At 45.7% G+C, this 18,092-nt stretch overlaps 1 protein-coding gene across 1 annotated transcript in view; it reads right to left on the bottom strand.

Annotated features, from left to right (window-relative positions):
* Positions 1 to 1,804: 1,804 nt before the first annotated feature.
* The window catches only part of RECQL (RecQ helicase-like), a 16,607-nt gene continuing 319 nt past the window's right edge, over positions 1,805 to 18,092 (bottom strand). Inside the window, exons 2-14 of the mRNA XM_010146787.1 lie at positions 16,840 to 17,037; positions 14,461 to 14,640; positions 13,411 to 13,517; positions 12,248 to 12,446; positions 10,524 to 10,690; positions 9,921 to 10,002; positions 8,713 to 8,876; positions 8,509 to 8,626; positions 7,063 to 7,201; positions 6,152 to 6,243; positions 3,520 to 3,739; positions 2,200 to 2,329; positions 1,805 to 1,993 (exon numbers count right to left, since the gene is read on the bottom strand). Coding sequence (XP_010145089.1) covers positions 1,805 to 1,993; positions 2,200 to 2,329; positions 3,520 to 3,739; positions 6,152 to 6,243; positions 7,063 to 7,201; positions 8,509 to 8,626; positions 8,713 to 8,876; positions 9,921 to 10,002; positions 10,524 to 10,690; positions 12,248 to 12,446; positions 13,411 to 13,517; positions 14,461 to 14,640; positions 16,840 to 17,037 — 1,985 coding nt within the window. The remainder of the gene's footprint in view (positions 1,994 to 2,199; positions 2,330 to 3,519; positions 3,740 to 6,151; positions 6,244 to 7,062; positions 7,202 to 8,508; positions 8,627 to 8,712; positions 8,877 to 9,920; positions 10,003 to 10,523; positions 10,691 to 12,247; positions 12,447 to 13,410; positions 13,518 to 14,460; positions 14,641 to 16,839; positions 17,038 to 18,092) is intronic.

Genomic DNA, 18,092 nt, shown 5'->3' with positions numbered 1-18,092 from the left:
GGGTACCATCAGCCACGCGGCGGGCCGAGGCAGAACGCGAGAGCCCTCATGGCAGCAAGCACTGGCTCTCCTTTGCCTCCGCAGAACCAGGACGTGACGTGGAAGGACGCGTAGGCGAGCCAGGCTGCGCTCCGGGGGGTGGAGACGCACTGCTTGGAGCCACAGGCAAGCAGCGGTACTCTCCTGTACTCGCTTGCTCTCCTCCCTTTCCACAAAGAACAGGAATGTAAGCCAGCAGATAGGTGGAGGAGCAAAGTTACGAGACTAGAATCCCGAGACATCCCAAAGACAAAGTTTGATGTAGCCCACATTTAGGCTTCAAGCGTCCAGCTTTCCCTGCCATTCCTGATGCTTCTCCCTGGGGCTGGTGCCAGCAGCCTCACTGGTGGGAGCTGTGCTCCCGTTCAGTGCTGCCCTGCTGGAGGAAGGAGCTGCAGGAGGAGGAACAGGAGGTGGCAGGGTCTTCACGGAGACGCTGCAGAGCTCAGGACACCCTAGTCCTGCGCTGCAAAGCGGGGAAAGCCTTGAGACTACCCTCAGTGCAGGAGCAGTGATGGAGGCTCCCACAGGAGGGAAAGCTGGAAACCTCTTGCATCCAGCTCCTTTTCCACCTGCGGCTCTGCCACTGCGCAGCAGGTACAGCACCCTGAGGAAGGTGAGGATGACTCCCCCAGGGAATGCATCAATGCCAGCTCAACCTCAGCCAATGCTCACAGGATGAGGAAAAGGGAAAAGGAAGAGGAGTTAGCAGAGAAGCCCCTCCTGGGGAGGACAGAGGCCCTCACTGGCTTGGAGACAGCGGCAGGGTTGCCTCTTACGGGGTGACCAGATCCCAGTGTTGCTCAGCGACTGCGTGACTCAGAATTTTAAATTCGACACAGAGGGGCGAAGAAGACATAGCAGAACCACCATCCTGGACCTCAGGAGAGCAGATTTCAGCTTGTTCTGGGACTTGCTTGTCAGGATCCCAGGGGGACTGCCCTGGGAGGCAAAGGGGCTCAGGAGAACCGCTTGATTTCCAAAAACACAACCTCCTCAAAACACAGTCTCTTCCTACGTGCGGAAGGTAGAGCAAGCCTGGCACAGGTGAACAGAGCTCCCCAGCCAGCTCAAACACCAAAAAGGCAGCAGGCACATGACGTCCAGGACAGAGAGACACTGCCTGAGCACACAGGGAGGGAGTTGGAAATGCAGGAGCTCAGCCGGAGGTAGAACTAGCAAAGGATGCAAAAAGCAGTAAGAGCAGCTTCTGTGAGCACCTCTGCAAATACCTAACTGATTTGTTAGTACCACTAACAAATACCCTTTTGGGTTTTTTGGCCGCGAAGGTGGTCAAATACTGGAAGAGGTGCTGAGAGAGGTGTGGGATCTCCATCCTTAGGGACAGTCGAAACTGAGCTGGACAGAGCCGTGAGCACCCTGTTCCAACCGGACCTGCTTTGGGTGACCTCTAGCGACCTGCTTTGAGCAACCTCTGGAAGCCCCTTCCAGCCTGGGTGATTCTGCAACAGTGTTCCTACACACTCCGCTTCCAAAGGAGTTAAAAAGGCAACACGGTCATTATGTATGTTTTGTAGCCATTGCTGTATCCCAGGAGATGCTCCAGCTATTTTGATAGGCAGCATTTTTCTAGACGACTTCTAGATCTGAGGGTTCTAAAGATATTTGTTTCCCCGTTGGTGGTTTTTTTTAATTAAAGAAATGCACAAATCAAATACCATTGCTAAGACACACACTGAACTTACACACTGCGCTGTCCACGGAGAAGCACACGTCATTAGATCCTCCATGCAGCCCGCAGAAATCAGTCCAGAACTACTGGCTGGTCATCGCCACCCCACTGAAGTTTAAGCTTCTTCGCTTTTATGTTGGAGCCACTGCTGGGCCGTTTGTGTTCCTGAGAATTCCTCACCGCGGAAGCCTGGACAGTCTTTGCAATAGTCCGAGCATTTTCTCTGCTTCCTTTCGAAGGTGAAGATCGAGATGGCTTGTCCTGTAAGTCACGAACAATTCCATTAAAAGTCTAACCATGTTTTCCTTCTTTTTCAGCATTCCCACCCAAGGGAGAAGATAATGAGATTATTTTAAATCCTGTTCACTGCATTGCTATGAAAAATGGGTTGAACAGATACCAAACTGTTAACATAAACTGTAATGGAAAGTAACATCCGTGTAGCCCACTGGCAGAGATGGAAATACCTTGTAAACGCTTTTCTTGTTCGTTAGCCCTTGTATAGTGACAACGTGTGCCTCATTTCCCAGCAGCCTTGCTTTGGGTCCTATCTTCAGGTAGGATATTGTAGCAAATGCCGTGAAGCTGAAGTCTTCCCTGTGTAAATTAAATCAGTGTAATAAGAGAAGATTGGAGACGAAGACAGGCTAGACCACGCAGGGGGAAAACAGGACACATTAACCCTTCCCATGGATGTTCCTAATAGCAGCTGGATTCTGCTATTCCAGTAGACAGACACATTTTCATAGAATCACAGACTGGCTTGGGTTGGAAAGGACCTTAAAGACCATCCAGTTCCAACCCCCCTGCCATGGGCAGGGCCACCTTCCACTAGACCAGGTTGCTCCAAGCCTCATTCAGCCTGGCCTTGGACACTTCCCGGGATGGGGCATCCACAGCTTCTCTGGGCAACCTGTCCCAGTGCCTCCCCACCCTCTCTGGGAAGAATTTCTTCCTGATATCCAATCTACACCTCCCCACTTTCAATTTAAACCCATTACCCCCCTTGTCCTGTCACTACAGGCCCTTGTAAAAAGCCCCCCTGCCCCAGCTTCCTTGTAGCCCCTTTCAGAACAAGTCTAGCCAACACTCAGCGTACTTCAGGTAGTGGACCTTTACGCACACATGCGTGTGCCAATCTGTTGGAATACGTGGAGAAAAATGCAGAAAGAGAGATGTAGGAAGTCACCTGCTCACGGTTGTAAGAGTGTCAAACATCAGGTGTACAAACAGATGCCAAAAACAATTAAGACAAAAATAAAGGGATTGAACGTCTGATGTGTAGATGTTCTTGGAACTTCTAAAGCTGACTGAAAAGACCGAGCACATACAGATTGCACGCGCACCACTCTTGTTACTTCTACTGCACTTTCTTAAAGCTCCCGAGTACCACTGTCCACATCAGCCAGCCTCCCCCGACTCCGCGTGGGCAGCCCCCTTCGACTGCTCAGCCACGGCGCGTAAGGAGGCTCCATATACACAGCAGACTCGCCCAGAATGAAGCCTGCTGCTGCTGGGAAGGTTCAACCTGAACATAGCTGACCTCAGCTTTTTCGAACGGCCAGAGGTGCAGCAGTTCACGTGTTCCTCCAGCTTTTGCTTTAACATTTTGGGGTCGAAACATTGTAATCCTTTGAGGGTTTTTAAAAGTACTTTACATGCATCTGAAACAAAGGCTGAAAACGAGATTACAGAATGCACCCCTTAATATTATACAGAATTAACGTGAGAGTAAAGAAAAGTGACAACTAGATGTTAAAAACCAACGTAGTCGTCATCTTACGTACTTCAGATACTGCTGCAGCAGTAAATGGGCGATAATCCTCTCCAGTTCCTCCCGAGGGTGCGTTGGTGGAATGACTTCAGCCACCCTGAACTTGGATACCCCCTTACCAGACCACGCCTCGATTAACTTCAGGGGGGTGAGTTTCTCACTCCTGTTTTCAGCTTGCTCGAGTATCCTGATCAGATCCCTGCAGTATCCCGTTATGTCCGTTTTCTCACTGGCTACAAGGAAGAGTGAAGCAACATTTAACTTGCAAGTTATATGTAGTTACGTAGAGTATCCACGTACACATTAAGCATATCCACACACGTATGTGTGTATCCATGAACATACGTGTGTAACAAATAAAGCTGTAACTTTTAACACTCATGACTTTCCCGCTGTCAAAGAGGATGTATTTGTATCTTTCTACTTCATTCCAAACCACACAAATTACTTTAAAGAAGCATTTCCAAAGCATAAGATTTGTCAGGTAGCCCCTGTGTTACTCTGCAGCTGGATTCCTTCTCCTCACCCGTAATGTTTGTTACGGGAAGAACAGAGAACAAAGGAATTGAAGAACACAAGCAAGACGTTTCTTCTCTCAAGACACAAAGTGAGACAGAAAAGTAATTTCACGATACAAATTCTCTTCATCGTGACTGATCATTCCGAGCGCTACCAGACCCACGTAGTACGCAACGACGGTGGTTCTACCGCGTGACCAGCCGACGGCACAGAGTTACCCCAACACCAAGAGGCGAGCGCTGCCGCCAGGTTCCCTCAGCCCTTGCTCCTGGCTGGGAGGGCGCTGGGGGTGAGCCAGCGCTAAGCAGGGTGTGCTTTAAGCGCACTTCATCACGTGGCCCCTCTGACTCCTGGGCACAAGGAAGCTCCCTACTCTCCTCAATCTCTGATTCCAGCGTAAACTTCAACTAAGCCCCGTCGCCAACCGGAATACCACAAGACATTGTTACTTGCGTGATTTTGCAGAACAGTTCCATTACACAGATGTCACAAACTGTATAAAGAAAAAAGCTAAATATCTTTGTTTCGCCTCCTTTATTTCCCTGTATATTTCTGGGGGGTAAAGTCTAGTTATGAGAACAGCTTTGAATACAGAGTTGTTTCCAAGTTTTTCAAGTGCTGATCACTACATTATCCAAATGCTTCAACAACACATATGAGGAGATGAAGTTTTCCACATGTGACAAGAATTCACCTGTCACTCAAAGAGATCTGAGGTGGTTTTGTGTGTACAAGACAGATGCCCAAGACCAGCTTTTTCTCAGCACCCGTTTCAGAGTCTTCTAGCTTTGTGTGGCATTTCCGATGTCTAAGCCAGAGCTCTCACTTAGCAAGAGCAGGAACTGGTACTTTGTGCATCCTCAGACTCGGGGCTTTCTGGATGGGTACCAAAACTAACAGTGCAAACAGCCAACCACACCCATGAAGGCATAGTTCAGGCTCCACCCAACACTACCCAGGATGTCTCTAGGCAAAGCAGCAAAAGAACTTGTCGGGAACTGCATTCACAGAATCACAGACTGGTTTGGGTTGGAAGGGACCTTAAAGCCCATCTAGTTCCAACCCCCCTGCCATGGGCAGGGACCCCTTCCACTAGACCAGGTTGCTCCAAGCCTCATCCAGCCTGGCCTTGAACACTTCCAGGGATGAGGCATCCACAGCTTCTCTGGGCAACCTGTCCCAGTGCCTCCCCACCCTCTCCGGGAAGAACTTCTTCCTGATATCCAATCTAAACCTCCCCACTTTCAATTTAAGCCCGTTACCCCTTGTCCTGTCACTCAAGGCACTTGTACAAAGTCCCCCCCAACTTCCTTGTAGCCCCTTCAGGCACTGGAAGGTGCTATAAGGTCTCCCCGGAGGCTTCTCTTCTCCAGGCTGAACAAGGCCAACTCTCTCACCCTTCCACCATAGGAGAGGTGCTCCAGCCCTGAAACCATCCTCCCTTAGCGTGCAGCTCATCACCCAGGTTCCCTCTAACTGGCCCACATTTCCCCTCTCATGATCCCAACTTTCTTCCAAAGGAAGAGCACACCCCGGACAGGCATCGTGCTGTTAGGGCGGACGCAGAGCAAAACCCTGAGTCAGAGGGCTCGCTTGTTCTGCACAGCCGCCGCGCACCGGCCCGGCACAGGCAGGTCTCGTGAGGCCGCAGCACTGAAATCCCCAGCGATCTCGCCAGGCGAGCGATTTAGGGACATGGCAAACTGTGCCTCCTCAGAGACGAAGCGTGAGCAGTTTGGTGCGCAGAGAGCGAGAGGCTCCATCTCAAAATGAAGCCTTCACACCCCCAAAGACATCCTGAACGCACCGCGTACCCAGTAAGACAGGTAAGCCATTCGCCCCCTTGCCCCAGCTTCGCTTGGGGAACAGGCGAACAACTGAGCCTGAAAGACACTGAAGTGCTTGGCCTCAGGCGAAAAGCTGAAGCAGGAAGCATCCTGCTAAACACCCTGAATTTGGCAGCACTAAGCCACCAAAACCTTGCTCATGACAAGAGCTAAGCCTTGACAATGGGCAGTATTACCAGCATGCTTGACAGAAGCTGCTCCGTTTGCCTCAACTGGGTATTTCCTTAAGCCCACCCCCTCCATGTTCTCTGTCCTTGGTTATAAACCCAGTTTACTCACAGCTCCCCCTGCAGCAGTTATCGCACATCCTGTTGCAGCGTGCCGAATCCCATACTTCGTCAAAGTGATGGGCTATAAGGACCCGGCGACACCTGCAGAAACAGAGAGCAAAGAGGGGCTGCTTTGTGTCCTTACAAATGTACACGCCCATGTCATCAATCACAAAAACAGCAAAAAGAGGTGCCCGGGGTCAGCTCATCTCTCAGAACAAGCAGCAAGAATTCTCTCAGGAGAAATGAGAAAGTGAACACAGCAACACTGTATCCTCTCTCCGTGACAGCAGTAGGAGTAACTCGTCGCTTTCAGCAGTACTGGACAGTGCTGTAGGAAGTTTGGTTAAAGCAGAAAAGAGAGCATAACCCGCAATTCCACCGGAGTGAAAAATTCTAAGAGCACGATGAGAGTTGTAGGCTGCACCGAGGGCACGAGCTGCCGGCAGCACAGGTAGCGGCGTTTTCCTTGACGTACTTGATGCAGCTCAGCGCAGCTGGTGACACGCTAAACCCGTGCAGAGTCCTGGATGGCCACGAAACTCTGGTGCCTGAAGAGTTTCCAAACTCCAAACCAAAGCATCTCAGTATTTGCTCTGAATGGGATTTCAAATCCAAACACTGTTTGTTGCAGGTGTTTTATCTCAAAATAACTGCTGCCAGAACTTTATCCTGGCAAGCAACACACCGACATTCAGTCGGCTGCAAGAGCACACGCGCCGAGCAGCCAAACCACAAACTCCAAACTCAGGACGCTGCCACAATGGCAGCATTTCTGCAGCGTGTGGGTTTGGTTTCTGGTTTGTTTTGGTGGTGGTTTTGTGTGGTTTTGTGTGGAGTGTTTTTAAACACTCTCTAAATAAACCAAAAGAAGCGGCCTATCTATAAAAACTACGCAACCAAGGCACCAGGGTAACTTACTTGTTCATGTCCTGGCAGTAAGACACCATATCGTACAGCTTCTCTTGCCCCACATTTTCCATCACCACCATTGAGCTGATCCGGAATATATCTCCGAAACCGTAATACAAAATGCAGTCAGCCTTTTGGTCATCTCTACCTGCAACGTGTTTAAAAAAAAAAAAAAACCAAAAAGAAAACATTAGTCCAGAGGAGGCCACGGAGATGCTCAGAGGGCTGGAGCCCCTCTGCTATGGGGACAGGCTGGGAGAGTTAGGCTTGTTCAGCCTGGAGAAGAGAAGGCTCCGGGGAGACCTTATAGCACCTTCCAGTGCCTGAAGGGGCTACAAGGAAGCTGGGGGGGACTTTTTACAAGGGCCTGTAGTGACAGGACAAGGGGTAACGGGTTTAAATTGAAAGTGGGGAGGTTTAGATTCGATATCAGGAAGAAGTTCTTCCTGGAGAGGGTGGTGAGGCACTGGGACAGGTTGCCCAGAGAAGCTGTGGATGCCCCATCCCTGGAAGTGTCCAAGGCCAGGCTGGATGAGGCTTGGAGCAACCTGGTCTAGTGGAAGGTGTCCCTGCCCATGGCAGGGGGGGGGGAACTGGATGGTCTGTAAGGTCCCTTCCAACCCAAGTGATTCTATTCTATGATTCTAATCACCATAAGCTGGTAAGTATCACAAAACAACTATTTTAGCATCTCTGCAGCCTTTGTATCTATCCCCAGCATAAGAGAATGCAAACTCCCACAAACTCTGTATTTCTTAGGCCAGCATTAAGGCCAATTTCTACCACTCAGACATAGTTAAAATCTTAACCAATTGTCCCTCAGGGTCCTTAAAAAGCTTTCCTCCACACAGATTTGAACCTGTCTTTGAAAAAGTACTAATGCACATGGTCAAAAAAAAAAAACAAACCCCAAAACAAAACAAACCACCAGAAAACCTTCTTTTTTCCAGCTGTAACAGCTCTTTCGTGCTGCTATACATTGATCAATCCTTGAAATTCCCAGCTCCAGACTCCCCCCATCCTACTTGAATTTCTGCATCCACTGAAATTCACAGAGAGAGAAGACATCTTCTAGAGGCAATCTGAGCAAATCCTGCATCCCAGCTGCTATGCAATGAAAAAAAAAATAATCCTTTGTTACATAGATTTGATCAATGTCACGTTACGACATTATTCTGGAAAGCCACACGTCACAAAAATGAAGTAAGTAAAATAGTGCGGCATAAAGGGCCAAGTACTTGCTCACTCTCAGCTCCCCTGCAGTAGAGAGGCCCGAGATCATGAATGGGGTTTGCATTTGCTTTACAGCCTCTCTGCAGAGGCAGGGTGGCACTCTACTCCTTGGAGCCTGTCTCGCAGGCAAGGCGCTCGGCACAGATGGCCGAAATCGAAGTACAGTTTTACTGGTTTAACAGATGTACCCGGCTACTTCGCGAAAGCTACGCCCTCCAGTACCTGCACGCCCGCTCTCCTGGTAGTAGTTCTCCATGGATTTGCTCATAGAATGATGAATTACAAACCTCACGTCGGGTTTATCAATTCCCATGCCAAAAGCAACAGTCGCCACTACAACCTGAAGGAAGATTAAGAAACCATCAAGGTGTGAAAACACAACTTGTTTAAAGGAGACCTATGTCTATGAAAAAGTATCTACTTCACCTGGATTTGATTTGCTGCCCATCCTCTATGAACTTTGGTCTTGTATTTAGCATCCATGTTTGCATGGTAAGTCCCTGCCTTGATCCCCAGTCTCTGCAAACCCACAGTTACTTGCTCAGCATCCTTCTGAGAAAAACAGTAATTTTTTGGGTGTATTGAGACGTCTTAGAAAAACCCAAACAACCCCCAATTCTTTAAACCAACTTGGAACGTCTTATTAACTTAAAAGTAAATCCATCACAAACAGTGCACGACCTTTGTGCCTGCTCGATCCGCAGTACCATCAGGCACGAGTGGAACTTAGTTATCAGCTTTGACTCGTAGGCTAAGGGGAACCTACGCCAACCCACATCATCACGGCAGTATTCAATTAATGTTTGAGGAGGACAGCAGTTATCAGTGCTTATGTAAAGGAGTGCTGTTCCTTACATCATCCGTGACTTCTCACCTGAGGTTTCAGGTAAATCTGCTCTTTGTCAGGAGTCAGCCTGGGCTAAGTCAAGGATTACACACAAAGCCGTGCGACTGTGACTGTCTCAGCACAGGCTGTATTCAGGGAGCTGCTCCTCACAGCCACGGAGTTCCCCAGCAGAGACAGGGACAGACTGCTGCTCCGGAAAGTTGGGTTCTGTTACCTCCGTTACACGGTTCTCCTCTTTATTTGCACTGTGTAATTTACTGACTGCACAGAGTCCAACCTTGGCAGTTCTGCTTTCATCGCAAAAGCGCAATTCACCCCAGCACCCACCCGTTCTGGGCACAGAATAATACGTGAATTTTACCATCATCTATGAAAAAGAAGTGTTAAAAGATAACGTGTGTGTGTCAGGATGGTTACTACATGACATATCCCTGATTTAGGAACACACAGATAACCTTTTTTGAGCCACGTTTTTACAGTCTTAAAAATGGCTATTATGCTGTGCTATTGTGCTTATCTACGTAAACATTGGTTTCTATACATCAACATCGTATTTCAGTATTTCAGAAGATAAGTAAACTGTAAAGGCTTTGAACTAATAAATTAAAAGTGTAACTATTCAAGGTACGAATCTTAATAAATTTAGTTTCTTTTAATGCTGAACGTTTAATGTGTAGAAAAATGTTACCCTCACCATTTCAGAATCACTCGAAAACATCTGTAATGCTTAAGATTAGGAAAAAAAAAAACCAAGGTTCATTTTTTTCTTTTTTTACACTTTCTTTACCTGAGAGTCCTTTGTATCTTCCATTAATGACCTTAACTATGTCCTCAATGAAATCTTCATTATTTGAAGGCTTATGCCGAACCTCAAAAATATAATATACGCATGTCAGAGAGTTCTTCTGTCAAACACTCCTATTACTCTACTTCTTCCAGTACAATAAACACAACTGTTCTGCCATTTCACCAGAATTACTATATTCTTTGTGTACGGTCAGATTACATCCCAAAAGTCCATAGGGAAAAAAAAAAAAAAAAATCGCAAGTATTCCCATGAAGACCAATAAAAGAACCTGTGGCTAAACTTAAAATACAGCACAACCCAGTAGCTCACAACTTTTTGTAATAATATGCCATATTTTCCAACAGGCTGTAGCAGTCTGAGCCTGCTACCTCCCTCTGCCTGTACACAGTCCTACCTGCTCAGGCTTGCTCACAGAGACCCAGCACCCCAAGTTCCTCTGCAGGTGACAGCAAGTTCAGCAAGATGAAGCCATGAATAAATGCCATCATTCAGTTCAAAAGCTATTTATTATTAAAACATATAATTTAATACATTATAATTACTATAATTGGTGCAGTCCAACAAGCAGGTGGTAAGACATACCTCGTAGTAAAGATTGGGCCGGTTGAAAGAAGCAGTGAAGGTTATGCACTTCTGCACATGCAAAATTTTCTGAGCGTCCTTTAAAACATGATTTGTGGCAGTTGCTGTCAACCCAATCAAGGGAGTGTTGGGAAACTGTCTTTTCAAGATACCAAGGGACTTGTAGTCTAAGCGAGAAAAGGAAAAAAGGGAAATAAAGAGATTGCTCATACTACAGAACCAAAGTTAAAGACAACATTCATGTAGGTAGCATTCAGCAGAGTAACTGAATTTTACAGAAGCAGCCACAATACTGGAGGAAAACTACACTGAAATACAAGTTCTTAAAGAGTTAGAAAAATGGAAGCGGTAACATATTAACCAACATTCAGGTTATTTTGCAGGTCTGTTTTTACAGGCAGATTTTCAGTAAACACAGCTTTGCTAATAAACAAGCAGCATGGAATGGTGATTCCAGACCTCAAATCCTGTGTTCAGTTCTGGGCCCCTCACGACAGGACAGACACTGAGGGGCTGGAGCGTGTCCAGAGAAGGGAATGGAGCTGGGGAAGGGTCTGGAAAACAAGTCCTGTGAGGAGCAGCTGAGGGAGCTGGGGGTGTTCAGCCTGGAGAGGAGGAGGCTGAGGGGAGTCCTGATCACCCTCAACAGCTCCCTGAAAGGAGGGTGTAGGGAGGTGGGGGTTGGTCTCTTCTCCCAAGTGACAGAGGAAGAGGTAACGGCCTCAAGTTGCACCATATACTTATACTGGTTTATATTGGATATTATGAAAAATTTCTTCACGGAAAGGGCTGTCAGGCATTGGCACAGGCTCTCCAGGGAAGTGCTGGAATCACCACCCCTGAAGGTATTTAAAAGACGTGCAGATGTGGTGCTTGGGGACATGGTTAGTGGTGGACTTGGCAGTGCTGGGTTAACGGTTGGGCTTGATGAATTTAGAGGTCTTTTCCAATCCAAACAATTCTGTGATTCTATGAATTTGGATACATAGGCCAGACTGTACCAAGAAAAGAGTTATAGACCCATTGCTGGCAATCACCTGCTGCCTTAGAACAGAAATGCAGCCAGAATTACACATCCAAATTTCACATTGCCTGTTTTTGCCCAGACATGGCCTTCTAACAAAACTGCGAAGGTTGACTTTACAGTTACTATTGCTTCAAATCAGGTTTTCATTCAAAGGCAAAGAAAGAGTAACCAGCAAGTAAATGGTCTTCTACAACTGACAAGACAGGAAACGGACTGAAGCACACATTATTTCCCTGCAGGTCAGGGGCATTTGTTTCACTTGCTTTAGAAGGGATTACAGTGTATCTGACAAATTTACAAAATGCTCTACCACTGTCACCCAGAGCGTTAGGGAGTGGTGTACGGAATGACAGTTTTTCACGTAGCAGTAAAAATTACTGTATTGTCCATATCAAAGACAGCAGCCAAAACCTTTCACTTCATTAAGCTCCAATTAAAGTGAACGGAATTAGGAGTTTTTCAGAATACTGACAGCAAAACCCACATTGAAATTGTCCCTATTTGTATGAACGTAGCTCCTGGACAAGGACATAGCCATTTGTGAATTAACTTTCAGTCCTTGAGCTAACACAGGTACTTGCCATAACACCGCGTAATTAATTAGCACATGAAGAAGGCAGATGGCTTCATTTCAGGCCTAACTCGTTATTTATTAATGCCTGAGGAACACTGCAAACTGGATTTGTAACGAGCATACCAGGCCTGAAGTCATGGCCCCACTGACTACAGCAGTGGACCTCATCGACAGCGACGCGAGCGAGACACCCCGCCTGGTAAGCTTTCTCTAGCTTTGACATGAACATCTTGCTTTTTGCGATCTTCTCCGGGGTCACGTAAAGGAGCTTCAGCTCTGAGTTTCTGTTCAGCATTTCGGTGTGAACCCACTTCACATGTTCCTGTGCAAAACAAACGGAGAAATCAAACTAACAAACTAGCACAACACCTGGAAGTTGCTTAGAGTGAAGATTCTTAAGAGGTCATTAACAATTCATAAGGAGTAATTAACAGAGGCTGATGAACTGTTACCACTACTGTAAGTCATTGCAGAAGATCATTATATATAAAATGTTAATTTTAATACCAGGAAAATCTGTCACAGAGCTTCGAGAAAGCAAGTTATTGAGCATTAGTCTTTGCTTCACCATGTGGCACCAGTATTTTCCCAACAAACTATAACGTACCAAACGTGCCTGTGGTATTGCAAGTGTAAAATAATTTCTTACACATAACTGTAGCCTTTATTCCTGAGTTTTCAAAGCGCTCTGCCTCAAAGCAGGCTCCGAGTTTGGCACACTGCATCAAGCCATCAAGCTACCAAATCCAGAGTCACGTGCAAGTTAACGACCACGGTCTCCTGGTAGTCAGGAAAATATATTTCACTATAAAAAACAATTAACTGATACTAACAGCCTGGGAAATAAATTGCTTCTTGGCCTCTGGATCAAGCAGCTTACCAAAGTAAGACAAATAATTACATGTAAAAGCCTGCACTGCTCAACACGTTACCAGTGGACAAAAATTGCCTACTCCAATCTTCTTTTAAGTCTAGAAACTGAAAAAAAATCTATGACACACACCAGCCAAAGGTACCTCACACCCTCTAAATAAGATGTGAAGCTCTAAATCTCATGAAATCTATTTATTCCATGAAGGTGCTGCTTTCCATGTGTTGAAAACAAGAACGCAAGATAGATACTGACGTTATCCGTACCACAGCACACAGCTGTCAGGTACTGTTGCCAGAGCAGCATTAGCTGGAAAGACTGTGCCACTCACCCAGTTCTCATAAACACCGTACACTGAGGCAAGACACCGGCACACGCACCACAAAACCCACGGAGACCTGGCAGTTAAACATACCTTACTGCTTGAGGCATTTAACAGCGTTGCAGAAATTCCAAGCTGTTCCAAAACCATGAGCTGGTCTTCCATAAGCGAGATCAAAGGACAAATCACAAGCGTGAAACCTGTAACAATCAAGCACTGTGCAAACTGAACAGTTCCTGTGTCACAAACTCTAATACTCTAATACTTTTTAGTAAAGCATCAGCTCTGTTCTGAAGGAACTGCCAAAAACCTGAGCTTAAGCTTCATACCCGGCAGCAGATGCTCCTCCTAGGCAGTGGCTAAGCGAGTCCTGATCAACTGCCCGTGACATGCACCTCCTCTCAGAACCCACACCACAAACAACTGAGCTGCAAGAGTGTGAGAACTAACATGCAAAACACAAAGGTGGATTCACACCTGTCTCCTCAGGCGCTAATTCACCAGGCAGCTAAGCAATGCTAGGTATTGGCAAGTTTGGCCTTTGTAAATAGGCAAATCTCCATGCAACTGGATGGGTTATTAAAAAAAAAAAAAACACAAACAAAAAAAACCCCAAAACCTCAGACTGGATTCTTATTTATAAAAATAAATACACAAAGTCTCTCCTAAATAATCCCAAGCTAAAACTTGAGAGTGGAACAGACAAATAACAGACATCCATACTTCAATAATTTATACACCTCATAGCGAATTAAAAGAGAGAGAAAAAATTGTCACAAACTTTTAAAAAGTTCTTTCAGTGTTTAATAACATAACATACTGAGAGGAAATAGATGAACGGCAGGGGGTTGGAACCAGATGATGTTTAAGGTCCCTTCCAACCCAAACCATTCTATGATTCTATGATTTAAATCTAAACCACACCTAAAAGGCACATCTACTTTAAAGCTACTATTGCTCCTTCAGAGAGAATAAAGAGAGCAAAGCAAATATTTCTAGTAACTCTTTCTCTCATCTCTTTGCCCTTTATCCCCCCATACTGTGGTATCAGACACCCATACAATCTTCATTCTCCAAGTAACTATAAAAAGGGAGAAAATAAATCCAATTGCTTTCATATGACCCTTTTCTTCCCCCACATACCGTCAGAACAGACAGCTGGTAGCTGGTAGCAAAGGCTCTTCCCACCACCCGTAGGCATGACAAGAAATATATCCTTTCCTGCCATTGCAGCATTTACTGTTTCGAGTTGCAAGGACCTAAACTTGTGGAGTTTAAACGTGCTCTGCAGTACAGTTTTTATCTTCTCATACCATGGAAAATCTGTTAAGGGAAAAAAAAAACAGACAGTTTCATAACCAAGAGTTTGTTAAAATACGAGAAGGAAGGGCCATTTACATATTTTACAGTAACTACACATCTGGAGGCAATACCATTTTCAAGGTGGTGCAGTGTTCAAAGGTTCAGTAACGGCACACACAAAGCTACACACAACCTGAGTCTGTAGAAACACGTTTCTAAGGCTGGCCTTCAAAACCCCTGCGAAATGTAAACACCATCCACCTCCAGACTAAAGGCTCTCACCGCACATAGATGTGAACTGGTGCTGAAAACTCACAGGCAGAGGAAGAACTTCAAAGTGCTAATGATCAAGTTAACCAATTAGTCCAAAGTTACCTGGAAATGAGAAGTTCTTCCCTGCAAATAAATAAACCCTGCAAATAAATAAAACCAGACACTGAGCCCTACAACAGTCTCAACACTAAGTTGACCAAATGTTTCCCTCCTACAAATGCAACGATTACAAATGGTATAATGAAGGCAGGGCTGCCTCCAGTACCTGAAGGGCCTAAAAGGAAGCGGGGGGGGACTTTTTACAAGGGCCTGTAGTGACAGGACAAGGGGTAACGGGTTTAAATTGAAAGTGGGGAGGTTTAGATTGGATATCAGGAAGAAGTTCTTCCCGGAGAGGGTGGTGAGGCACTGGCACAGGTTGCCCAGAGAAGCTGTGGATGCCCCATCCCTGGAAGTGTTCAAGGCCAGGCTGGATGAGGCTTGGAGCAACCTGGTCTAGTGGAAGGTGTCCCTGCCCATGGCAGGGGGGTTGGGACTTTGAGGTCTTTAAGATCCCTTCCAACCCAAACCATCCTGTGATTCTATGATTTTTGCCATATATTCCAGAGAAAATAAGCATTTATTAAAAAAAAAAAAAAAAAAGAAGGGTTGTGGGGTTGGGGAGAGGTTTAATCTTCCCCAAAACAATCACCCCTACATGCTTATAATAGTTTTTTTCTTTCCTTCAATAAAGTGCTAGACTGCAAAATATGAAGAGACAACACTGTATATACTTATATTTCAGATGCATCAGGAAGCATATTAACCCTTTTCCTGTTATTAAAACTAAAATGCAGAAGAACTGTGGGAACTCCAGGGTTCGTGCAATGCAAGAATTAATTTGGGACTAGAGGTGACATTGCTCCCTAATGTACAGAGATCACAGCCAAGTACCACAGCTCTCTGAAACCCAGAAAAGCCTTCCACTGGCCTCAGCGAGCTTTGCACGGGCAAATTTAGCTACTGTTCTTAGTCCACACGCGCACAGCATCTGGTTGCAAAGATGTTAGTTTTCAAAGCACAGGAGGGGAGAATTAGGCACAAAGTCACCCCAAACAAATCCAGGTGTTCAACAGCATTCATTTGAAATGATAAAGTATCATATTATATGTAACAGATACAGGTAGACACTAAAAATGCATTTCCAAATTGCAAGAGGAGGGGAAAGAACAACAGGAAGATCAGAATTGAATTTGGCTAGGCATAAGGTGGTCAAGATGCACCCGCTACCCAGGAGTTCAGTTAATGGTTAACTTGAAACACAGCACTTGCAGAGGAAGGGCAGCCCTCACACCAGCACGGGGCACTCGCCACCTGGATGAGCCCTACCATGATAGTGTATTTTACGTTACTTTTGGCAGTCAGCATCCCGCCTCATTTGAATAACTTGGTAAGATGTGAGGCTACATAACCCCTTGCAGACACCACCAGTGTCTTACCTACTCAAGCAAGAAGAAACACAAAGACAGCAACTTTGAGAGTGCAGGACTGTTATTATCAAGTCCTGCAAAGATCCAGAGTAATTATTTTTAGAACATCAGTTAACAGTTTATATAAGTTCATAATACTTAAATATCAGAATATAAGTATTGCAATATATGCAGTTTTACCCCAAGATTCTTATAGCAATTCGAATGAAGTTGTGACTTTGCAACATGAGAAGAATAAAAGTAGCTACAACAGGCCATTCTTGTGATAATTCTGCCCAGAAGAACGAAGACTAGTATTCAGGAACATCCAGGGCATTAAGTACAAACATTACCCTGTGTAATTAAGATGGCAGGTCACCCGGGTGATCAAAATGAAATAAGACAATACCACTATCCAAACAAAACTCTGTATGAACACATTTCCCCTACTGAATTAGTCTACTTCTACATCAGAATATTTGAATTTGACTCTGCAAACCTTTTTTGTTCCATGCCTCGGGTGAGGTTTCAGTGTCTTTACTTCCACCTGCCTCCGACTCTCCCAAGGACTGCTTTATCAGACTCTGTATCCTCATCTTCTTTTGAAGGAGTTCCTGCTGTTTATCCACAAGCTCCTGGATCTGCATCTCCACTGCTTGCAGCTCACTTTCAACGGAAGCCAGTACCTCCTCTAGCACTGAAGGGAAAAGCAAGGTGAAGGCAGAACAGGGACTACAGTAACACACTAATCCCAGTTCTAAATGATATTTTATTTAATTCACTGACTGGGAACAACCAAAATTAAACACAAACCAAAAGCACCTAGAGAAACAGACAGCCTGAGAGACCCATTGATAAGATTACAGCATCTAATATTGCACGGGCCGTGTAAAAATACTTAGCAAGGCTTAACAATGTGTTTCTTACATTAGTAGGTCACACACACACAGGTATAACATATCTCGTCATCTCTGATACAGTGCATGAGGGAGATGCAACACTCTCCGCCTGCATGGGTTAACAGAGAAAAAAACATCCTAATCCATTTTCTCCAAAGCAGTGCCTCTCCAGAGGAACCCCTGAAATTACTTAACACGGGGGTGCATGTTAGGCCGTGAAAAGCACGCTGCATCTGCCCTCACATGGAGGCTGCAGCATCACAAAGATGACGAGGAGTACTCCAGCCAATTCCAAGGTGAGCACAACGTCAGAATGTTTTTAATAAGAAGCATTTATGTGTGAGAACCAACATGAATCTCAGCAAGTAAAGGTCTACCAAATACAGAAATAGGGATGTCAGCAAAAGGCACATTTCTTTTGCACGCAGATCTCCCTCCTACACAGAGCCAGAGGACCAGCTGGACGTCAAGAGGACAGAGGCTTTTGCGAACACAAGCTATTCTTCACTTCTGAAAAAGCGGAAGCAAATACACCCCAAAAGTTTGGGTTACAGAAGTGAATCTTTGCCAGGAATTTGCCTCTTTACATCCGAATATGCATGTTTGAATTAGGGATTGTGTTCTAGAATCCAATCCCCGGGGTTTAACAGAATGATTAAAACACACCACAACATGCCAGGCATGCACCACCACTTCAGAGCCAGGTCAGAGAAGCATCAGAAAAAGTCTTCCTCCCCCCAGCAGCCCGCAAAATACAAGGTTGTGGTCCCAGCCCAGCAGATACAATAATCTGCTTATGGCAGCAAAAGCGTACAATGGGAAAAGAACTCCCCGATACAAACAGCACAAAATG

This window comes from Eurypyga helias, unplaced genomic scaffold (assembly GCF_000690775.1).
Source record: "Eurypyga helias isolate BGI_N326 unplaced genomic scaffold, ASM69077v1 scaffold15812, whole genome shotgun sequence".
Lineage (NCBI taxonomy): Eukaryota > Metazoa > Chordata > Aves > Eurypygiformes > Eurypygidae > Eurypyga > Eurypyga helias.
This window is presented reverse-complemented; position numbering and strand designations above follow the sequence as displayed.